Raw genomic sequence first — 21,126 nt, forward strand, 5'->3', positions numbered from 1 at the left:
TTTCTTTTATGTCTGGTCAAAAATTTCCCCTGTATAAATATCGTCAGTGTCAAATATATTTTAAATTAGGGAAAGGGAAACAATAACAAAAAAAAAAAGGCAGGAGCAAAAATGTTCAGGAGAGTGAGGAGAACGTGCAGCATATCTCTTTTTTATCGCTGCTCCTACTGCACGAATCCTGCTTCATGAAAAGGCAGTGCGAGCCCTTGGCCCTTAGAAGACCTACCTCCCAATTACTTCTCTTCACCCACTTTGCCTCTAGCCACCTGACCCCTTTCCACTTGTCGACTGCTGTAAGTAGAAAGGATGTTCCCGGAGAACATTTTCTGCTCCTCCACCATGTAGACAAGTGCTTCCTTAAGTCTAGTCTATCTTGTTGAGTAGCTGTTCCGTAGAAGCGTGAAGCCGTCCCTCTGGCCTTCCATAGGGCCCTAGATGACTGGTCCAAGCCCCGTTCCCCGTGACGTGACCCCCTGTGCCTGACAGATGCCTCAACACAGAGAAAAAGGAGGCTTTGCAATCTCATAGGTGCGCAGTTGTAAGAGAGGCCACGATTACAGCACGGAATTTCACTACCTGTTCATTGCAATGCAGGCTGCATCTCTGCCTCCCTGCACCCTCCTCTTAATAAATTCTGATTTCCCTAAAGCACGTGCCAGTCATGACGTGTGAGACTGCATTATGTTCTGCGTCGGTATCAGTAGCAAATATTCGATAGTGACTGAAAATGTCTCAACTTAAATATCCTGGTTGTTCTTTGTTTTGCCCCTTAACCTTCAGAGAAGCCTGCTGTCTTCATGAAGTCCTTGGACGATGTTTTTGGTGAGGAGCGAGGTGTGATTAAACTGGAATGTGAAGCCTCCAAAGAGAAGGTCAAACCTGTTTGGAAAAAGGATGGTGTGAATCTCACTTCTGGTAACAAGTATGAGCAGATGCAGTCTGGGAAGACCCTGTGCCTCCTTATCCATGACCTTGAAAAGACAGATGCGGGTCTATACACCTGTGATATTGGCACTGATGTTGCCAAGTCAAAGGTCAGCGTTCAGGGTAAGTATTGCTGTCGATGGCCAGACAAGGGGTGCAGCAAATGTGAGTGGGCTTGGTCACTTTGTCTCAGATTTACTCTTCCATAAGCCTTCCATAATATAGTGACGTCTGTTACTGTTTGATGTAAGTGTATCTGGTGTTTCAGTGAAAATCACATCAAGAACGTAGCGACAATGTTTCCTTCCTAAGCATCCCTAAGGTGCAGAAATCCTCCCAGAAGAGCAAATAATTTCTCAAAATAAAACCCCCAAAACAAAAAAAAACAACCAGCCACCAAAAAAACGCCCAAAAAACTACCCAAGCAGCTTGTGTTTCACACTTTTGAGCTATTAATTCAGAGTCCGTTGTGGGAACACAAAAGTAGGACAACATTGTCTGTTGAAGAACCCAGCAGTTCAGCCTGTCCTCTAATCCTTGTGGCTGGGTTTTTTTATAACTTTGTGGGGATTCTGAGTGGATAATGTCTGAGAAACCCTTCCCATGTCAAATACATCTGTGCAGTCCTGTCCTGCCAGTCCTACAGATAAACCAATCTCATGAGATGAAAACGTCAATACTACTACTCGTGTTAATCGTGCAAGATTTTTCTCCTTGTATTAACCTACTTTTTGCTTTCCAGAACTGAACATTGGCATCACCAAACGGTTGAAGAACACCGAAGTCCAGGAGGGGGAAGATTGTACTTTTGAGTGCATTTTGTCCCATGAAAGCATTGATGACTTCAACTGGACGCTGAACGGGAACAAAGTGGAAAGCGGTGGGCGATTTAAAGCCTCTAACACGGGTCGGAAATATACGCTCAATATCAAAAGTGTGATTCCTGATGATGCTGGGGAAGTCATTTTCACTGCCCGTGGTCTCACCTCCAAGGCTTCTCTGGTTGTGAAAGGTAATGAGATCAGAAAGGTTCTGGGGTTTGATTTCTTGGGTGTCTTTTCACAAGGTATATCAGTAAACCGTGAAGGCGAACTCTTGTTATCATCAAGGTGAACAGCAGCCTTCTCTGTGAGCCTTGAAGCATTGAGAATTTTTCTTAAAAACAAGTGAAAGGCTGAAATTTTAACAGATGTTTAAGATTTGCAGAATACACTGCATAGTCTGATTGTACAGACAGTTGCCGCCCAGACTGTGCGCGACTGAGATAATCACCCAGGGATCCCTGGGGAGTCAGTGGAGAGAAGAAATAAGTAGTTTTCAGACATGGTTCATCATCCAGTTAGTCTTATTTAGGACAAAATAAATAGTTTCTTGAATTCTATTGCCTGTATTTAGCAGATTACTGCTGGCAGTGGAGTGGAGTGAGTGCCTCTGCTACGTATCTCTAGAGCATAGATGTCTGTATTTAGTGAGGTAGATCCCACCCTAAGTGCACGCCTACGGTAGCTTCAGTGATGGCAAAATGACACCCCCTGAAATGGATGCCATCAGGACAAGTCCTCAGCTCCTGTAAACAATCATTAATATTCACTGAGAGCCCATAACTGCAATTAATTTATACTAAAGAGCAAGACTGCTTTTCCCCTCCCTTTCCTAACATAATATGAAACATTCAGTGGGGAATGTGAAAACGTGCTGGATATTTGAATTGTAAAAGCCACAACCATATAGTGATCATGATTTTTATTCAAAGTTCTCTCTTTTTTTTTTTCTCCCCCCCCCCCCTTCAGAAAAACCCACTGAAGTTACAAAACAGCTGGAGGATAAAACATCAGCGGCGGGGCAGGACATCAGCCTGAGCTGTGAATTGTCGAAACCTGATGTGAGCATCAGGTGGTACAAGGATGGCAAAGCGATCCGGAAAAGCCAGAAATATGACTTGCACCAAGAGGGAACACGAGCCATTCTGATCATCCATGACTCCACGGTCAAGGACAGTGGGGAGTACACCTGTGAGACAGAGGTCTCGAAAACCAAAGCCAGGATCACAGTGCAAGGTCAGATATCTACAGATACCTACGACCTGTGGGAGACATTCTTCTCTCGCTCTCCCTGAACAGGATCGATTTTCAGCTTTCAAAAAATGTCATGGATTAAAAGCTTTTAAATAAAACGCTACAAAAACACCTTGTAGGTGCTGAAGAATCTTATGTGCGATGTAATGAGCCATTAAAAAATAGCAGTTTTAATTAGTCTTTTTTTTTTTTTTAATATGGGTGATCAAAACTGTATGCGTTCTGCCAGATAAGATCTCACCAGCACCTGTACAATGGCGTTAAACTTTCCAGGTATCTTCTGGAAGTATTTTATCTTGATATACCCTGCGGCATGAGGTGGACCTGGTGATCTTCTCAGATCCTTTCCATCTTTATATTCTGTGATTCTACAAGGCGGGGCAGAGGGGACTTAAGACTGTTCTGTATGCACAGGACTTGTTTGGGTGACAAATCTCTCTCTCTTTCTTTTTTTTATTTTTATTTTTATTTTTCCTTCCAGAAAAACCTAATTATTTTGTCAAGGAACTTTCAGATCTGAAAGTCGATGAAAGTGGAACTGCAGTTTTTATGTGCCAGAGTGAGAAAGCTGCATCCTCTGTGGTCTGGAGGAAAGGCATAGCTGAACTCAGGGCTAGCAAGAAATACGAGATCACGCAGAAAGGACAAGTCCTGCAGCTGACCATAAATAACTTGGAGAAAAGTGACAGTGACACTTACACCTGCGACATTGGTGATGCCCAGTCCAGAGCCAAGCTAGTCGTGCAAGGTAGGTATGAGAGGAATATGGTTGTACGTCCTGTTTCTCCCTCAGGAAACATTATATGCACAGGCAGATCTATTTCTAAGCATACGGGGAGCAGATCCACTGGTTTCTGGCTCTGTCTCATTCGTGATTTATATACACCACGCGGGCCACGTGGACAAAAATATAGCAGGACGTGCTGAGCAATTTGTTGATTTGAAGGAATTACACGTGGAGTACTTTGTGTATGATTTCAAACCCAAAAAAACGATGTGAGGAGAGGCTGGTGTTCCTGCGTGAACGTATGATGGATATGATTCAGAGTGCCTCTTATCAGACAAGGGAAAAAATTATTTTGCCTCCAGGCTTTTCTCCACGTCCCTCGATGCCTCTTTCCAGTAGTGGTTTCTAAGAAGGGAGGGGTGAAGGAGTGCTCCAGGGACGTTTTAGTGTTTAATGTCCCTCTGCACCTTAGAGGTGAAGGGTACAACCCCATGTCCAGCTAAAGTACAACCCAGAGCTGTAGCTAGAGTTGTACCTAGAATACAACCCAGCAGCTTTTATTTGATGCTATGGGCAGTGAATCACCTGTGGTGGACAACTCTAACAACAGGGGGAGTGTTTAAGAGGAAGGAGTGAGTCTGGTGGTTACTGCTTCTCACAGTTTTCTCACTGGAACCCCAACTGGGAGAAACTCTTCAGCTGAAATAGATGAAGTGATGAAGAGCATGGGAGGAACAATTCAAGAATGACCATGTGGAGATGCCGTGGCGGTGTCCACTTATAGTTAGTTATTAAAGACTAGGGGGTAAAGCCAAACTCCTCCAGCTCTGATTATCTGCCAGAGCAGCCTTGAGGAGCAAAGAAGTGAGCTTCATTGCCATCATGGCCTCAGGAGCTGAGCTACCTGAATTTGCTGTGAGGTTTCTAACGCCAACTTTTCTGAGTGGAAAAAATACCTCTCTTTCACAAAGCTCAAGAAAAAAAGTTAAAAAAATTCCCTGTACTGGTATTGTAAATAGGAACAACAGCAGATGTATCTTGGTATACAGTGATTATTTTATTTATTTCTTTAGATAGGTGTATATCTATCTGTATCTGCACAGACAGGTTTTCAGGGCTGTTGTTTCTGTTTCCTTTTCCTAAAGCTGCAGTCAGACACTGTCTCCACTTCCCACTGCGTTCATGGTTGAAATAAGATCAAAGAAGGTGGGGGGTGGGTGGTCCTATCCCATAGAAAGCAAGTCATATTCGCTCTAGAAAAACAGAGGGGTTGCCATGGGAGAGATCATCTTCTTAGTGTTGTCTAGAGCCCGGTGATGTGATCAGAGCTGCATCCTTTCAGCCTTTCCAGGTAGTTCCATTAAGAGAAACTTTATAACACTGGATTTGCGTTGTACTGGCTCCTCATTCTGCTATATGTGTTCTGCTGCTTTGAAGTTGTCTTCCTCCTATATTGCTGTGTGTCCAGTACATATTATCTTCCTGTGAATGTTTTTATGTTCAGTAACAGGGGAATTGTGTTGTAGTCTTCTGTATCATGAACATATTTCTTTTTTGAATTACTCACATGGGAAATCTTGGAGTTTTCCATATCTATTTTCACGCTAGAAAGTGAAGATTCCAGTAATTGATATATCTATGTTCCTTTCAGGCCAGAAAGTGCTAATAACAGAAGACCTGGAAGATGTCACTGTGTTAGAAGGAGAATCTGCCAGTTTCAAATGCAGAATCTCTCCCATAGACTATAGCAAAGTGCAGTGGTTTTTGGATAAAACCCCACTCCATACCAATGAACTTAATGACATCCAGTCTCAGCCTGGTGGATATCACCTGCTAACGTTGAAAAAACTCTCACTGAAGGACTCGGGGGTCATTACATTTGAAGCTGGTGATAAGAAAACATCTGCCAGTTTGGTTGTTAAAGGTAATTCAATCATAAGAAACTACAGGAGAGGAAAGACTGCGTAGAAATAAGTACGGGTTGATGTGGGTAGGTGAAAAAAGGAACAAAAATGCTACAAATTTGGCCCCATCATATATGTATATGTATATATTCAAGAGCAGCATTACCTATATAATGAAGCAAGGGCCGGGGAGTGAACACTTTGTAATCCTGGACAACTCTCCGAGTGTTTATTGGACCCTAGATGGGAATGTTATACTGTAGTGATGCTACCTTGGATGCCTGGTCCAGTTTTCCTTGAGCTGAGCCAATAGGGTGATGATAAATGAGGAGAAATCAATTATTTTTTAAAACAAAAAAAAGTGCAACCGATAAGTTTTTGATTTAGTTTTCATTGTTCAAAAGGCAACATTATGTGTGCTCTCTGCTATTCGTGGTTGACAGTGAATTGTTGTCTCGGGAAAAGTTAAACTGAGTTAAAACTGCAGTCTTAGTCTACTTCTATAGCGAGGGGGGAAAATGAATGCCGAACAGCCCAAGAGTGCAGGATCGGAGAGGTGTTTTCTTACTGGAAACATAAACATTTCTCATGGCCCCCAGTCTCCACGGTGTCAGATCATATTCTCGTTCTTTTCAGAATCACTATGTTTCTTGCAAAGAATTTTTTTTTTTTCAAAATTTGAAAATTTGACCAAATTTTGCTGTACTACAGAAATGTGAACAGATTTATTTATTTATTTCTGAAGGCAAATGAAAGGTCTTATTTGCAAAAGGCTGACTCCTTTTGGTAAGGCTAACATGTGATGCTATGGTACCAAAACCAGGTTTTGGGTTTTCTGATTGATTAGATTGTTGTGAATGAAAAAGCATTAAGCTACGGGGGATAAGATCTACCTTGGCCAATTTAGCTATTGGTATCAAGCTTAGACTACTTCTATAAGCTGTGTAGAAAGAAAAGCACTTCCAGAGAGCGGTTAATCTCTCTCCTAATGACCCATTTTGGAAGTGAATATCTGTTTTCTGGAGGTGTCTATCATTTCCCGGAGGTTATAGAGACACCCTACATGACCAGGCTGGGCTATCTGCCTGGTTTTCAGATGATACATACTGATGAGATGAGACCTGCTCTAGTTGTCCGGCTTCAAGAAACCTGTATTGCACCTCCCTTCATGCAGAATTAACTTTTCCGCATTCAGTTAGAAGGTTTAAACTAATCAGCTCACATGGAAAAGGTTTTAGGAAAATCGTGTCTCTGTCTTGTTCATGTTTATCAAGATGCAGGAGAGATATTATTTATGTTCTTCAGCAGGGCCATTTTCTTCTCAGTTTCTCTCAGATGGCGTTAGGTACTTTGTAAGCAACTCTTTATGGCATGACCGGTGCCTGCCTGAGAGCTTTATAGTCATGAACACCGAATTATTTGTTACTAACCTTGACCTGTAATTTTGATACAAGTAATCTCGGATGTAAATCTCACAGATTACTTGTGAACTGAAAATCCACCCCTCTTCTGAAACATCTCAGACGGTTTTTATGTGATTCTAGAGAAGCCCTGCGTCTTCACAAAGGAGCTGGTTGATACTGAAGTCACTGAGGGAGAGGATGTGATCCTTCACTGTGAAACCTCCAAATCAGAGAGCCCTGTAAAGTGGTGCAAAGATGGGAAGAGCCTTAGGAATTCTTCCAAGTATAACATCAGCCGGTTGGGATTTGAAGCCAAGCTTGTCATTCACAGGGCAGAAGAAAGAGACAGTGGCAGATATGAGTGTGAGGCTGGAGCAGCTAAAAGTAGTGCGGTTATTACTGTCAAGGGTAAGAATATTTGGAGTGATGGTTTGGGTCCTAACTCGTCATCTAACACCGAGGTCAGAGTAATAAATTGAAATGATAAAAACATGAAACTATACCGAAAAGGAACCTCATGTCTTTGCACCGCAGTGCAGGAGAGGTTTTCCTCAAGTCCTCTGGGACAGCATCCCAGAGAGGTGACAGAATGTGAAACAGGAAAATCGTTCATCTTAACCTGATGTTAGCTTGGTGAAAGTTAAAAGCCTAAGCTCCCTGGAGCAAAGAGCAATGCGTCAGTAAAGAGCGGGCGTCTCTGTAGGAGATCCACCCAGCCGAAGAGGTAATCCAGAGAAAGGATGAATTGTCTTCTGAAGCTGTCTCCACTGATGGCTCTCTCCAAGGAGGCAGCTCATTCACCCACGTTTGTCTGGGTGATTGCTTTAGGCAGACAAATTTATTGAGTAGTGCACCCAAAGTTTTTATTCCAAAGATTGGGAGATTGCAAAGGCAGGATGGGTGGTATCAGAAGGGTTGTTTTGTGAAGCGTTGTTGTCTGAGCTGGAGAAAACGTTCTCTTCTTAGACAGATGAGACTTTAATTTACTTCCTTTGAGCATTTTGTGTAAGCACCACATATGTTAGGTAAGCGTTGGGTCTGAACCAGGCTCATCTGCTACCCACCTTCTAATTGCTCAAGCCTGTCTTGAGTCCCTGCTCCAGTCTGACATTGAGGAGGACCGTGGTTCCTGTGAGCAAAATTGCTCGTTCACATGGGCAGGTTTGAGCAGATACAGGGAGGCTGTTAATGGCACAGTCTGGGTTTAGCCTGGCCAGGGCTATCCTGCATGCAGCTCTTAACATGCTCTGGAGGGGCTGATCCAAAGCTGCACCTGGATTAGAGAAGTCAGTGTGAACAAAAAGCATTTGAGTTGTTGGAATGGAATCGTCAACCTGAACCTCAGAGCATGAAAAGGAGAGGCAAGATGCTCACGGTATTTATCTAGAGCACAAAGAAACAAGTCAACGTGAGGCTGAGATCTGCTGTGCAGGGAGAGAGAAGACCTTGATCATATAACAAGAAGAGAGGTGATGGTTAATGGTCCAGATTTGCTATGTCTTCCATTAGTGCTAGGATGCTTTCCCAATACCTGTTACATAAAGAAGAAAGATCTATGCAGACTTTAGTAGGACCCAGATCTCAGCCATGATGAAGAGGAATTTTTCTGCTAGAAAAAACCCTGCTCATAATGAACGTTAAACAACAGCTTCATTTTCCCCTTCACAAAGAACGGTGTTGGTGGATGCAGGATTCAAACACATGGATTCAGATCACCAGTAGGTGGGAAGGAGTCAAGTCATAAGGATGCCCACAACAAATTACAGTGTTGTAGCTTTCCTTTATCTATTAGGGTCACATCAGAACAGCAGAATGCAAAAATAGCAAAAAGAAGAAAACAAGTCAGTAGCCACATGACACCGAGTGTCCCAAAGTGGAGGTAAAGGAATAATAAGCTGTAGTTTTTCAACAGCCGCAGGACAGCTGCATCACAGACCTTGCTGTGATGAAGTAGCTGACTTGCATATTCGTAAGACAGCAGAAGCTAGGAAGAAATTAGGGTTGTTTTTTTTTTTCATGACTTGAAGGGAAAACACTTCAGTGGAGGTTTTTTCCCATTAAGTGCCTTCTCTACACCAGCTCACCTTAAAGCCTTGAATCCCAGGCTGTGACAGAGCCTGCACAGGAATCTCCACAGCGACCCCGTCACGTACAGCTGTGCTTTCCGCTCTGTGCTGTTTTTAAGTCGGTATTCATGTCTGATAAAAATATGTTGTAGGGGTTTTTTTATAAGTCAGTACTGCTGGTAATGACAGAAAGCGCTTTGCCATTTCTTTGTGTCCTCTGTGTTATGTGCGAGTTGGCCTCAGTAAAGTTTTATGGGTTTTGTGCCAGTGGTCCAGCTCTGGCCATCCATCTGCAACCCTGCAACACGCTGTTTGTGTCATTAATAAGAGGGCAGAGTCTGCCCACTAATGCTAATAATGACAACAGTAGTAGTCGTGATGTCTTCAATAGCACAGATAGTGGTTGAAAGGAAAAAAAAAAAAAAGCATATGGTCTCAAATATTTTTTTTACTGCTGTAGAGAGCTGACAGCCAGATGTGAGCTGTAAGAATCTGTTTGTTAGCGCTTTTCTGTTCCTGTGGGTTTCTATCTGACTAGCAAAGTCTGAAACAAAATAGAAAAAGTGATTTCCAATCTCATGTGTTTCCTTAAACATCTGCAATGGTCTTTTTTTTTTTTTTTTTTTTTTCAGAAATGCCAGTCCTTTTTAAGCAAGAGCTCCAAAACGAAGAAGCTAAAGAAGGAAAACAAGTCAAGCTGACCTGTGAGCTCAGCAAACCCGATACCCCAGTGAAATGGATGAAAGGAGACACTGTCCTCTATGCCAGTGAGAAGTATGAATTTAAGCAGTGTGGCACTGTGGCAGAGCTCATTATTCGAGATGTCAAATCCGTAGACTCTGGGGAATATACCTGCAGCACGGGGGAACTGAAGACCACTGCTCGGGTGAAAGTAAACGGTAGGCAGAGTTAGATACGTTGCTACACTTTCTTAATGTGTTGCTTAATTGATCTTCTATTAAAAAAGTCACATAGTAGTTCTTTTTTGTGGCAGTGCCATCGACAAATTCATACGTAAAATTTAAAGGTAATATCACATTCTTGTAAACACCTGCCCGTATTTCATTCACGTGATCTGATCTGACATTACGCCTCTAGGATTTTAAATCTGTAACTTCCCACTGAGCAAAAAATAAGTAAGTGCAAAGGGTTCATTTTCCATACCCTACACACCATAGTTCCTGACCTATCAGCTTTTTTTACATGGCTGTGATTAAGATTGGAGTTAGGGTTGGAGACCAGGATCATGGCAGCACAAGAAGAACATGAAAACATAAGTCAAATCCAGTCCCTGATTAATGTTTAGACATTAAGACAAACTCCCAAAAGCACCCTTTTTTAAAGGCTCTCAGACACCATCTGCGCACCCCAATGCCATTAAACAAATGCAGTACCTTCAGTAATATAGCAAAAGTAGTATGTGCCGGAGCAGAAAATAGGAGAGATATAGGGCATCAGTGCTGTCTCAGAGCCCTGCAGCAGCAGAGAATTTGTTAGATGAGGGTTTCAGGGCACTCTGAAGGGGTCCTTATTAAAGATAAAACTTCCCCCGTGCTCCTAGGAATCTACAGTGAGATGGTAACATCTTGGGGGGAGATTTCCTCCTCCTCCCAAGCAGAATCACTGATTCCACACAGCCAAGGGAGGGTCTAGGGCTGCTCTGCTCATTTGGAAACAAACCAGTTTTTAAGGGGTGACAAGCATCATGGGGCACTTGTTGCACAGCAGGTCAAGAGGACATGTCCTGATCCCTGGTTCTGTGTTCTAGCTGTGCCCGTCCTTTTTAAACAAGCCTTGGAGAACACGGAGATGGAAGAGGGGAAATCTGTCTCCTTGCGCTGCGAACTCACAAAAGCTGATGCCACCGTGGTGTGGAAGAAGGGAGAAGCCGCGCTCCAGGCAAGTGCCAAATATGAAATGAAGCAGAAGGGGACAGTGGCAGAGCTGGTGATTCATAATGCAGAGCCAGAAGATGCGGGAAGATACACCTGTGACACTGGAGACCAGCAGACCACAGCCCAAGTCAAAATCCATGGTAGGAATAAGACGCCTGCTTGTGACCATTTGTTGTTGTTCTTGCCGTGGTCCTGCTAGCTCCTGCACAGTTAGGGTGAGCATTTGGAGAAAACAAAAAAAGGGGATCAGTACAAACAAAAGGCAGCTCTGGCTGGGTCCATTATGTTCTCTGTTTTCTAGGACAATTACTTCATGCTAACACATATCAATCCAATATACCCGATAAAAAGATATTCTTTCTTTGCATCTGAAGTAACTGTTTTGCTTTCTGCTCTGGACAGAGGTGTTTGTCTGAGCTCTAAGCTGGAAGGTAAGAAGGGCCTCAGCTACACATTTTGTTAAAGAATATGCAATTCTCTTCTGCACTTTCTCAGCAAGTTTTTCACGCGTCTAAGACCATCACCATTTGGGCAGCAGAAGGGTAAATACCTTGATATTCTAATTATTGGGAAATAATTGTATTGGTTTCATTTCCTCCCAAACTCATGGTGTGCTATTGCAAATACAAGCAGAGTCCTGGAAGTGCAGGTAGGTCAGAGCTTATTAGTTGTGCCAAGAGAATTTGTTTTGGTTTTAAGTCCCATACGAGGTCATGGGTTGGTGATGATGTTCTTAAAGTAAAATGAGAACGCTTCATTCCTCAGCCGCCTCTGTGCTCGTCAAAGAAGAGCTGAAGAGCGTGGAAGCCGTGGAAGGTGGGACTGCCACCCTGCGATGCCAGCTGAGCAGAGAGGCCTCCGTGGAGTGGAGGAAGGGGCAGGCTCTTCTCCGGCCGAGTAACAAGTACAGGATGAGGCAGGAGGGCACAGTGGCTGAGCTGGTGATCCACGATCTGGACCCAAAGGATGCTGGAGACTATACATGTGTAGTGGGGAACGCAAAAACCACTGCAGCCTTATCAGTGAATGGTAAAAAGTCAGCAATAACCCGTGAAACTCTGGAATGTTTTTGTCCACCTCTTCCCTCCTCCTCTCTGTACATTCCCTCACAACACCTACCTTCATGTCCTCCTTCCACATTTTTCATCCTTCCACTTTTTCATGTTGTCACGTCACTCCTTTCCCCAATCTCCATCCACGATCAGCTTTCATTATGCTGTGTGTTGGACGTGTGTGTGTTGTGTTGTCTTCTTACCTTTCCTCAAGTGAAGGGTGCTCACGTGTGTGTCTGTTTTCCTGAACTAGTATGGAAATATAAGATTCCTTGGGATTTTCTGTTAAGGAGGGTTCATCGCCTTTAATGATGAGGATGAGTTTGTCATTTGTATGCATCATCACAATGCGTACGTTGCATGATGCAAAATCACACATATTTTGATTCCCACAGAACAATTTACTAGAGTTTTGGGTTTTTTTACTGGCCACAAAAAAAAGGCAGGATCCACTTAGAGATGAGGGTGTTGGAATAAGGCCGAGTAGTTATACAATAAATGACAATTCAGCCTCTGACCAGAGATCTGGGCAGGGTCTTGGGTTGCAATCCCTTTTCATTCTGCATCTCTCAGCCCTGCCAGTCCGTTTCAAAAAAGACCTGAAGAACGAGGAAGCCACTGAGAGCGGGACGGCCACGCTGCAGTGCGAGCTGAGCCGGGCTGTGGGCTCGGTCGAGTGGAGGAAGGACGGGAAGGTCTTGGTGCCAAATGGCAAATACAAAATGAGACAGGAAGGGCGTTTTGTCGAGCTGGTAATCCAAGACCTAGACTTGACGGATGCTGGGAGCTATACCTGCCTGTGTGGAGACCAGAAGACAACAGCTGCTTTGAGAGTGAATGGTAACCATTCTACCCATGTTTCTCATTAAGCCCCAAAATTTGCGTGTTTGACAGCATTTGCTGGTCATCTGAAGCTTGGTCAGTGTGACTTCTTAAGAGGTTTCATGTTCTCAGCTCTGTGCTGCCAAAGAGTCACCCTATTAGAGAAAATTCCCTCGTGCTATTTTTTGCTCTGAGACAGCACAGTTATATTGTATATTGTTTTCTCTAATATATTTCTCTCTAATCTAGGAGTTCTTACCCCTCTTTCATCTCTATCCACCTAGTGGTAGTGCATTTTTGGTTAAATATGTACACTGCAGCCCAGTAACTCACAGCAGAATCCAGTTCATTTCAACCTAGTGCTGATTCCTCCTCTGTTGGTATTGCGTCCTTCAGCCTTGCCTGTCCTCTTCCAAGAAGAAATGTCGAACAAGGAAGCTACAGAGGGGGAGGCAGTCACTTTGCACTGTAAACTGAGCAAATCGGCCCCGGTCGAGTGGAGAAAGGGGAATAAGGTCCTCCAGCCAAGTGAAAAATACAAAATAGAGCAGGAAGGTCCTTTTGCGGAGCTGATGATCCGGGATTTGGATTTGGCAGACGCTGGTGATTACAGCTGTGTGTGTGGAGATCAACAGACTACGGCTGCTTTGACAGTAAATGGTAAAAAGAAATTCTCAGCACGTGCCCCAAGTAAACCTGTGTAATTTCCAAACCCTCTTCTTCTTCTTTTTCTCCTGTTTCATCTGGTCCCCATGTACTTTATATCCTCCTGACTAAGTTTTCTATCCTGTTTTCCTTCTCTCTCTGTCCTTTCACCTGATGCCTTCTTGATGTGCTATTTGCCTTCCTAGATGTTCAAATGACAAGTGGAGAACAGGTCCCCAATTTAACACAATCTTCCTAGTCCAGTGTAGCTGCTTCTTTAAAGCTTTCCCCTGGGGCTTAACCTGAAAGTGGGAATAACGTTTATGTTTTGTAACTCAGACAGTTACATTTATTGCTCCTAAGAGGAACAAGTTTTCATCAATGCATGGTGTTACACAAGGACTATCATAATGAAAAATTGCCTTATTCTCCTGCGATTCCCAGCCCTTTGTTACCAATTTTGGCTTAACTCTTCAAAAGCATATACTTATCTCTGCAGAGAGCTGACAGCATGTTTGTAACTGCTCTGGTTTAAGGGGCACTATTTATGAAAATACAGACAGTGCAATGAAGCGGGCACTTCTGTAGAACCATTGTTTTTCTCCAGGGAAACGAAATGCTTTGGGTTTCATGTTGAAATATGGCCTCTAATTTTATCCCTTTGATTTTATGGCGTATAAGATAAAGGATAGCTGGCTTGTCAACTCAGTTTGCAGATAGACAAACTTGTTTTTAAAGGAAGTTTTAAAGTGTGAGGGCAAAAAAAAATTAAAACTCAGACTGAAATCTCTTTTGAAATATTAGAGATTGGAACAAAATCCTGGAGTGTGAAGTTCTTGTGGCGTCAGTGACGTGCACGTTCAGGGAAACAAGAGAGCGAGTAGATCATGGGTCAGGCTTTCTCAGGTTTGATGCCGTGTCTGTATTGCATTTACTCTGCAGTCCTGCCTGCTCTTTTCACCAAAAACCTGACAGATGAAGAAGCCACAGAAGGTAAAAGTGTCTCCCTGCGCTGTGAGCTGAACAAGGCTGCTGCTAACGTGGAGTGGAAGAAGGGCTTCAAGACCCTCAAATCAAGTGACAAGTATAAAATGAAACGTGAAGGTGTTGTTGCTGAGCTTGTAATCCAAAATCTAGACACGGCGGATGCTGGAAATTATTCCTGTGTGTGCGGAGACCAGCAGACTATGGCAGTTTTAACAGTACATGGTAAAACAATCAAAACAAGACACACACTAAAAGTAACTATCCTGTTTTCTCTGTTCATTTGGACAGACGCCTGGTTACCCTACCATCTCCCTCCCTCTGCCAGACCCTTATCCACGGCCCACTGATGCCAGTGAAGTGCTCGTATTGGTGTCGGTGCAGCTGGGGTATTTGGCACAAGAAGGGTATCGGTGTGCAAGCTCCGAGAAACATGCAGGCAACCCAGATTGTTGCGACTGTTTTAATTGGGGTCCATCATTTTGCTTTTCCCCTTGAAAGTTCTTTTATTAGCCTTGCTATTATGCTCAAGCACAATAAAATGGGTTGCCTCTAAGGGACTATGACTTTTAGGGGTTTTAAGGTTTCATAAAATCCCCAAGGATTAGGTTATTCCCTGGAATCTTACTCCCATACTCCATTCCTGGGACAACGAGGTGCTTCTATATGTACAGGCCAGTTGTTATTGCATTCAGTTACTCTCCTATGCAAAGCAAGCCCAAACCTTCTAAGGGATGACTGTTCCCAGGGACAAGTTTGATTTTTACCGCAACTGACGTGTTGGAAAGGATATATGAGTTCAGGTGAAAATACTTGTTTTCCCGTGTATTGAAATGAGCAATTTCATTTCAAACTGATGTTTAAAATGGAACTCCAATGTTTCATTTTCTTTAATGGGCAATGTCTTTTTGTTTGCTTAAGTATGTGAAAACATAGCAAACATCTTCCCATTATGGTTTAAAACATCATATAAGAAAACCAATTTTTTTTCCAGAAATTTCAAATTAGTATTTATTCTTTCTGCTCGAAATTTCCCAGGAAAAAATTGGATTTTCTTCTTTTGTCTGTATTGATTTGCGACTCTGAGTACATGTAAAATATCTCCACAGATCACTGCAAGCATTGAGCCCTTTTCGGGTGATGGCATTTTTTCCTCATTCTGATTCATGAAGACTATTGAGAATCTATGTCCTTGTATTGATAAATCAGTTCAAGATAAGAGGGAAAAGGAAAATTAAACATCAATGTTTAATTTTAACTCTTTGGAGCATTACATCTCACTGCTCGTATTGCTGTCCTTCAGCTTTGCCTGCGTTTTTCAAGGAAGGATTGAAGAACAGAGAAGCCACAGACGGCACAACAGCCACTCTGCACTGTGAGCTGAGCAAGGTCGGGGTCCCGGTGGAGTGGAAAAGAGGGAACAAGACACTCAAACCCAGTGATAAGTATAGGATGAGACAAGAAGATACCTCTGCAGAGCTGTTGATCCGAGATCTGGAGGTAGAAGATACAGGAGAATATACCTGTGTGTGTGGAGATCAGAAGACCTCAGCTGTCTTGACAGTCCATGGTAAAAAAGTTGTTCAAAAGTTGTTCTCCGTTATGGTAGCAGTATCTCAGGGAGATCCCTTTGCTCTGGGAAGGTCTCTTTCTTGCTTTGATGTTTGGATTCTGTGGGATTTTCTTACTTTGCTGTCCGTGTTTCATGCCATGTCCTGCTGTCTGTCAGTTTGAAACTGATGGCTTTATGGCAAAGTAAAGACTTGTGAGAACTTCTCATCTTAGTCTTCACTTTTTAAAAGTGAAAAAGGCATCTGTGTGTAGGGCCAAAAGTGAGCAGACCTCCAGCAGCCAGCTTGTTCTCAGAGGGTTTGTCCTTGTGTCCCACTGATGTCCGTGGATTTTGGTGCTTAACTTGAAGGAATGATCTTTAAAAACGCTGAGCTCAGTTAGTGAGAGGTTTTCCCATTCAGGAAGGGATGACTGCCCTCCTCTTGTGGGGCTGTGATGTATTCTGCTGAGGAAATGGTGCTTTCCAAAAAAACCCCCAAAACATTATTCTGTAGGTCCTGATTTAGGGAGTGGTGAGACAGGTTTTGTTCCTGCCTCTGCCATGGTGAACAGCAACAAGCTTTGGTTGCCCCTCCAGCACGGGCAGTTCTTATATAGTTCAACAGATGAAAGAATAGTTTTTATCTGAGACTTATCTTAAGGGTAAGACGCTTCTAAGGACAGGGGCAAAACTGTGAAGGTAAAACTCTCTTCTCTCAGATTTTCTGCACACTTCTGCTTCCTCGTCTTTCCCCCAGCTGAAGGTATTTCTGTTCCTCCCCTCCGAGCTGGCACTTTGTTCCCTGTGCTGGTTGCTTCCTTTTTACTTTGGTGGCAACACCATAAAGCAACTTGATGAACGCTGCTAGAAAAAAAAACTCTGTATGCCTGATATTAGAGCCATTATGTCCTTGGAAATTATGGCTTAAAGGTTCACCTGAAGTTATATTTTTTATTTTTTTTCTTTCCCTCTCTGAACAAGAAAGATAAATTACGGTGTCAGGGAAGGCAGAGATCTCCAGCTAGCAGCACTATCAGCTGGGGCAATAACTTTCAATCAAAAGTCAGGTCATTAATGTTGAAGATAGATGAATTTAGACTGAAATAGGTAGGGAGGACTACCAGAATCAGCTGGGAATCGATGAGCGTGCTGCATAAGTCAACATTAGAGGCAGGTCATGGTGGCAATTATCCTGGTGAGATCCCGCAGTAGTTTTCTAGTGGATGCAGTTTTCAAGACTATATGGTTCGTTCTCCTGTGATAGTGAAGGACTGGCCTCAGGACCAAGTCCTTGTTTCCTCAAGGCCCGGTTAATGGTTTTGATGTACTCTCTGTTTATGTTACGTCCCGTAGCTTTGCCAGCACTGTTCAAAAAAGAACTTGTTGATACGAAAGCCACAGAAAACGGGACGGCTGTACTGCAGTGCGAGCTAACTAAACCCACTCCGGTGGAGTGGAGGAGAGGGCAAAAAGTGCTCAAGCCTAGTGAGAAGTACAAAATGAGACTGAAGGATACCATTGCTGAGCTGACAATCCATAGCCTGGAGGAACAAGATGCAGGAGATTACACATGCGTGTGCGGAGACAAGACGACTACTGCATCCCTCACAGTGCATGGTAAAATACATAAGTTTAATAAGGATTTTCTGCTTTGTCATCTGTGATCCCATGCAGGATCACAAACTGGCCTTGATCCCATCTGTTGTTTTTAAATTATGACAGCTGTATCAACCACTGGGAATATCTTTTACTGAAAGTCCTTCTCTTAGGACTGAGAAATAGCACCATACAGTCTTTTCTGTCCCTGTTCTTTCATGTTAATGGAATCTGGAAGCAGATCCTGAAGACCTCGGTGAAGCTGTGAATAATACTTTCAGTATTTCCATTAATTAATTTCCCTAGGCATATCACTTTCACTTGTTTTTCTTGAATGTAATTGAATGGTGCTCTGTTAAGATAATTGAGAAAGGCAGGTGAAACGATACAGTGCAGCCTGGATTTTTAAATTACATAGTGTTCATTTTAGTTGTTCATCCGATTTTAAGACAGAGCTGTGCCTAGTTCCTTGAAATCTCGGGATCAGTTTTTCGTTCTTATGTCCTAAAATGCCTTTAAAGCATACCTTCCAGTACGTAAATTACGGTTTTACAGCATTGATTTCCAACCCAGTTGTGACACACTGAATGTGGTGTGTTGCAAAGCATAAGGCGGGGATGCCCCTGAAATGACCGTTTGTCTCTCAGGTACTGTATATTCTAAAACTTTTAGAGATTAAAGGGTTTTAGTCCAGTGGAGCAGTCAAGACATTGTATTTCCTCACTTCTAAAGTGTTCTCTCTTCACCTGTGATCTTCAGCCCTTCCTCCACATTTTAAAAAAGAGTTGAAAAACGTGGAAGCCACAGAAAATGGCACGGCCACTTTCTGCTGTGAACTGAACAAGCCCGCAGCCTCTGTGGAGTGGAGGAAAGGAGACGGAGCCCTGGAGCCAAAGGATAAGTTCATCATGAGATGTGAGGGCACAACTGCTGAGCTGGTGATCCGTGATTTAGATCTGGCAGATGCTGGAGATTACACGTGCTGTTATGGAGATCAGAAAACCACCGCTGCACTGAAAGTGAATGGTAAAAAAAACCAAATCAAAACATATGCATCAAATTAGAGTGGATTATTTTCAAACAGATGTTTTTTTAACAGCGTAGTAATATCAGCTTTGAAATTGCCAGCCTGTTTCGGATGAATGTGGTTGGACATGGGCATAAATGCCTGAATGCACTGGTCAGTATCAGGCACAGATCAGGTGTTCTTTGCAAAAATTTCAGATATTCGTCTTGGTACTAACTCATTTCTTTGCTCATGTTCAGTAGTAGTTGCTAAAAAAGGAAAATCGTATTATTCTGATTGTGGTAGTAAAAACATTACAATCCTAAAGTTGAGAATATTACAAATTGGTGATGAGGTATTTTTGATACAGTTTTCAGTGTTTCGGAATAATTTGACAGTCAAGTTCTGCTAGATCACTATCTGAGGAGAAATCTTGTGGAAAAGTGAGACTGATGCCTCAGACACAGTTTCTTTTACGAGCTTTTTCAGGAATGATTTGCATTGGAATAGAACGTAGACATGCTACTTGAGCTTTATTTTCCGTTGTGGTAGGCAATACCCAAAGTAAGGTAGGGCGCAGTCTTGCAGAGTCTGGAGAAGTTGAGAGCGGTGTGGTTCTCCATTTCATGTCATAGACCATAGACAGGTCTGACATTCATAAGTTGTTTTCCAGCTTTCTAAAGTCACTGTTTTATGGTTCTCAGGGTGGTTATCAATCCCACTTAACTAGGGAAGGCTTTGGTTGGCAGGCCACAGCTAAATAGTTACTTGGATAGCTGCCATGGTCATACATTCTGCTCGTTTTGCACCCCTCAGCCTTGCCCGCACGCTTCAAGAAAGAGATGAAGAATGAAGAAGCCACAGAAGGTGGAACAGCCACGCTGCAATGTGAGCTATCTAGGGCTGCCTCTGTGGAGTGGAAAAAGAAACACAAAGTGCTCAAATCAAGTGAAAAATATACTATGAGACAGGAAGGTACCACAGCACAACTGCTGATCCATGCTTTAGAAGTCAAGGATGCTGGGGAGTACACCTGTGTGTGTGGAGATGAGAAGACCACTGCAGCACTGACAGTGCATGGTAAAGAAAACAGAAATGAGAAATTGTTGTGTGATGTTTCTCTTTTTTCCTCTGGAAGCCTCAGTACTGACACACAATGAGTTCTTTCTCTAATCTTGCCATCATTAATTCTGTCGTAATGGATTTTCTTGGTTTTTATTGTGACTTTTATCTAATTCTAACTAGAATTGTAGTTCCATTACTGTACTAACGTTTTCCCTGTGTTCTTCTCCTTGCTCTTGGTGCACGGCTATACTGCTTTGCACCACAACGAAGCCTTAAGGATTCCATGTGCTTGAATTTTTTGTTCTGTTTTACGTACTTTTTACTGGAGGCTAGAGAGATAGAGCAGCAGGAACATTCGTACTTCTTAAAAAGAGCCATTTTGGATTTCAAGTTACATTAGGATTTGCCAGATAATTTTAAATACTGCAAACAAAACTTGATTTAATGCAATTTTTCTATGTAACTCTGACCAAGGATCGTCTAGATTTCTATTCTGGTATTGCAGAATACTCAGCATTATAATTTGAGAGTACTTCACAGTCCTTAGTCAAATTCATCTGCAAACTTTCCTTGGAAGAGAGGGCAACTTTCTTTCCACCATTAACATAGGAGAGTAGGAAGTAGTTTCAGCCACCTTTCTCACCTGGAAATTCAGTAGGTCAATGACTTTGTTTCTTTTTACTGCCTGGTCTTTTTCATCTTGGTATCTAACAATAAAATAAGGATGGTTTCAGTCTTGAACTTCTAATTTAACTGTGGAAAACAGAATTGGAAAAGACCTCTACAAGTCATCTAGTCCATCCTTGAGCCCTAAGTCACCATCACACCTACCTAGCCCCTCTCCAGTGCTGAAGAATTTGCTGTTCCCCTGGACGCTCATTTCATGGCTTAACCATCAATACTGCCAGAAAATTCTTCCTAATTTCAACAGAAGTCTTCCTCAAACTGGCTTAAGGCATTACTTCTTGTCCCATATCCTGTAGAAATAGAGAAATATTTTCCTCTCTGTAAAAGATGTGAAAATTTATATCACATCTCCTTTCTGTCTTCTCTTTTCTGCACTAAGCACCTTCCATCCTTTCACTCTTTCTTCATAGGTCATGTTTTCTAGACTTCAGCTCATCTTAGTGGCTTTCTGGACCATCTTCAGTTAATCCACATCTTTCTAGAAGCGTGGTGGCCAAGAGCAAACTACCGTGCTCCATCTGAGGCTTTGCCAGACTGGAGTAGGATGGAAGGACTTCATGTGTCTTGTATATGACACTTCGTTTTATATATCTCTATTATAATGTTGGCTTCATTCACACCGGAATTGCATTTTTTTGACTTGCATTTGCTCTGAGATGCTTTGTAACCCCAAATCTCTTTCTGCGGATTTGCTGCCTACTGTTCCCCATCTTGTATTTGTGT

At 42.7% G+C, this 21,126-nt stretch overlaps 1 protein-coding gene across 22 annotated transcripts in view; it reads left to right on the forward strand.

Moving 5' to 3' along the window:
* Positions 1–21,126, forward strand: part of OBSCN (obscurin, cytoskeletal calmodulin and titin-interacting RhoGEF) — a 200,494-nt gene that overhangs the window by 72,289 nt on the left and 107,079 nt on the right. For 15 of the 22 annotated variants that reach the window (XM_063324255.1, XM_063324262.1, XM_063324258.1 and 12 more), the window contains 16 exons: positions 781–1,047; positions 1,667–1,936; positions 2,715–2,981; positions 3,481–3,747; positions 5,378–5,650; positions 7,175–7,441; positions 9,732–9,998; positions 10,868–11,134; positions 11,760–12,023; positions 12,620–12,886; positions 13,265–13,528; positions 14,456–14,722; positions 15,801–16,067; positions 17,403–17,666; positions 18,405–18,671; positions 19,468–19,731. In XM_063324255.1, coding sequence (XP_063180325.1) covers positions 781–1,047; positions 1,667–1,936; positions 2,715–2,981; positions 3,481–3,747; positions 5,378–5,650; positions 7,175–7,441; positions 9,732–9,998; positions 10,868–11,134; positions 11,760–12,023; positions 12,620–12,886; positions 13,265–13,528; positions 14,456–14,722; positions 15,801–16,067; positions 17,403–17,666; positions 18,405–18,671; positions 19,468–19,731 — 4,269 coding nt within the window. The remainder of the gene's footprint in view (positions 1–780; positions 1,048–1,666; positions 1,937–2,714; positions 2,982–3,480; positions 3,748–5,377; positions 5,651–7,174; positions 7,442–9,731; positions 9,999–10,867; positions 11,135–11,759; positions 12,024–12,619; positions 12,887–13,264; positions 13,529–14,455; positions 14,723–15,800; positions 16,068–17,402; positions 17,667–18,404; positions 18,672–19,467; positions 19,732–21,126) is intronic. The other 7 variants (XM_063324272.1, XM_063324273.1, XM_063324274.1 and 4 more) reach the window with 3 other exon arrangements.

The sequence above is a fragment of the Chroicocephalus ridibundus genome, chromosome 2 (assembly GCF_963924245.1).
Source record: "Chroicocephalus ridibundus chromosome 2, bChrRid1.1, whole genome shotgun sequence".
NCBI lineage: Eukaryota > Metazoa > Chordata > Aves > Charadriiformes > Laridae > Chroicocephalus > Chroicocephalus ridibundus.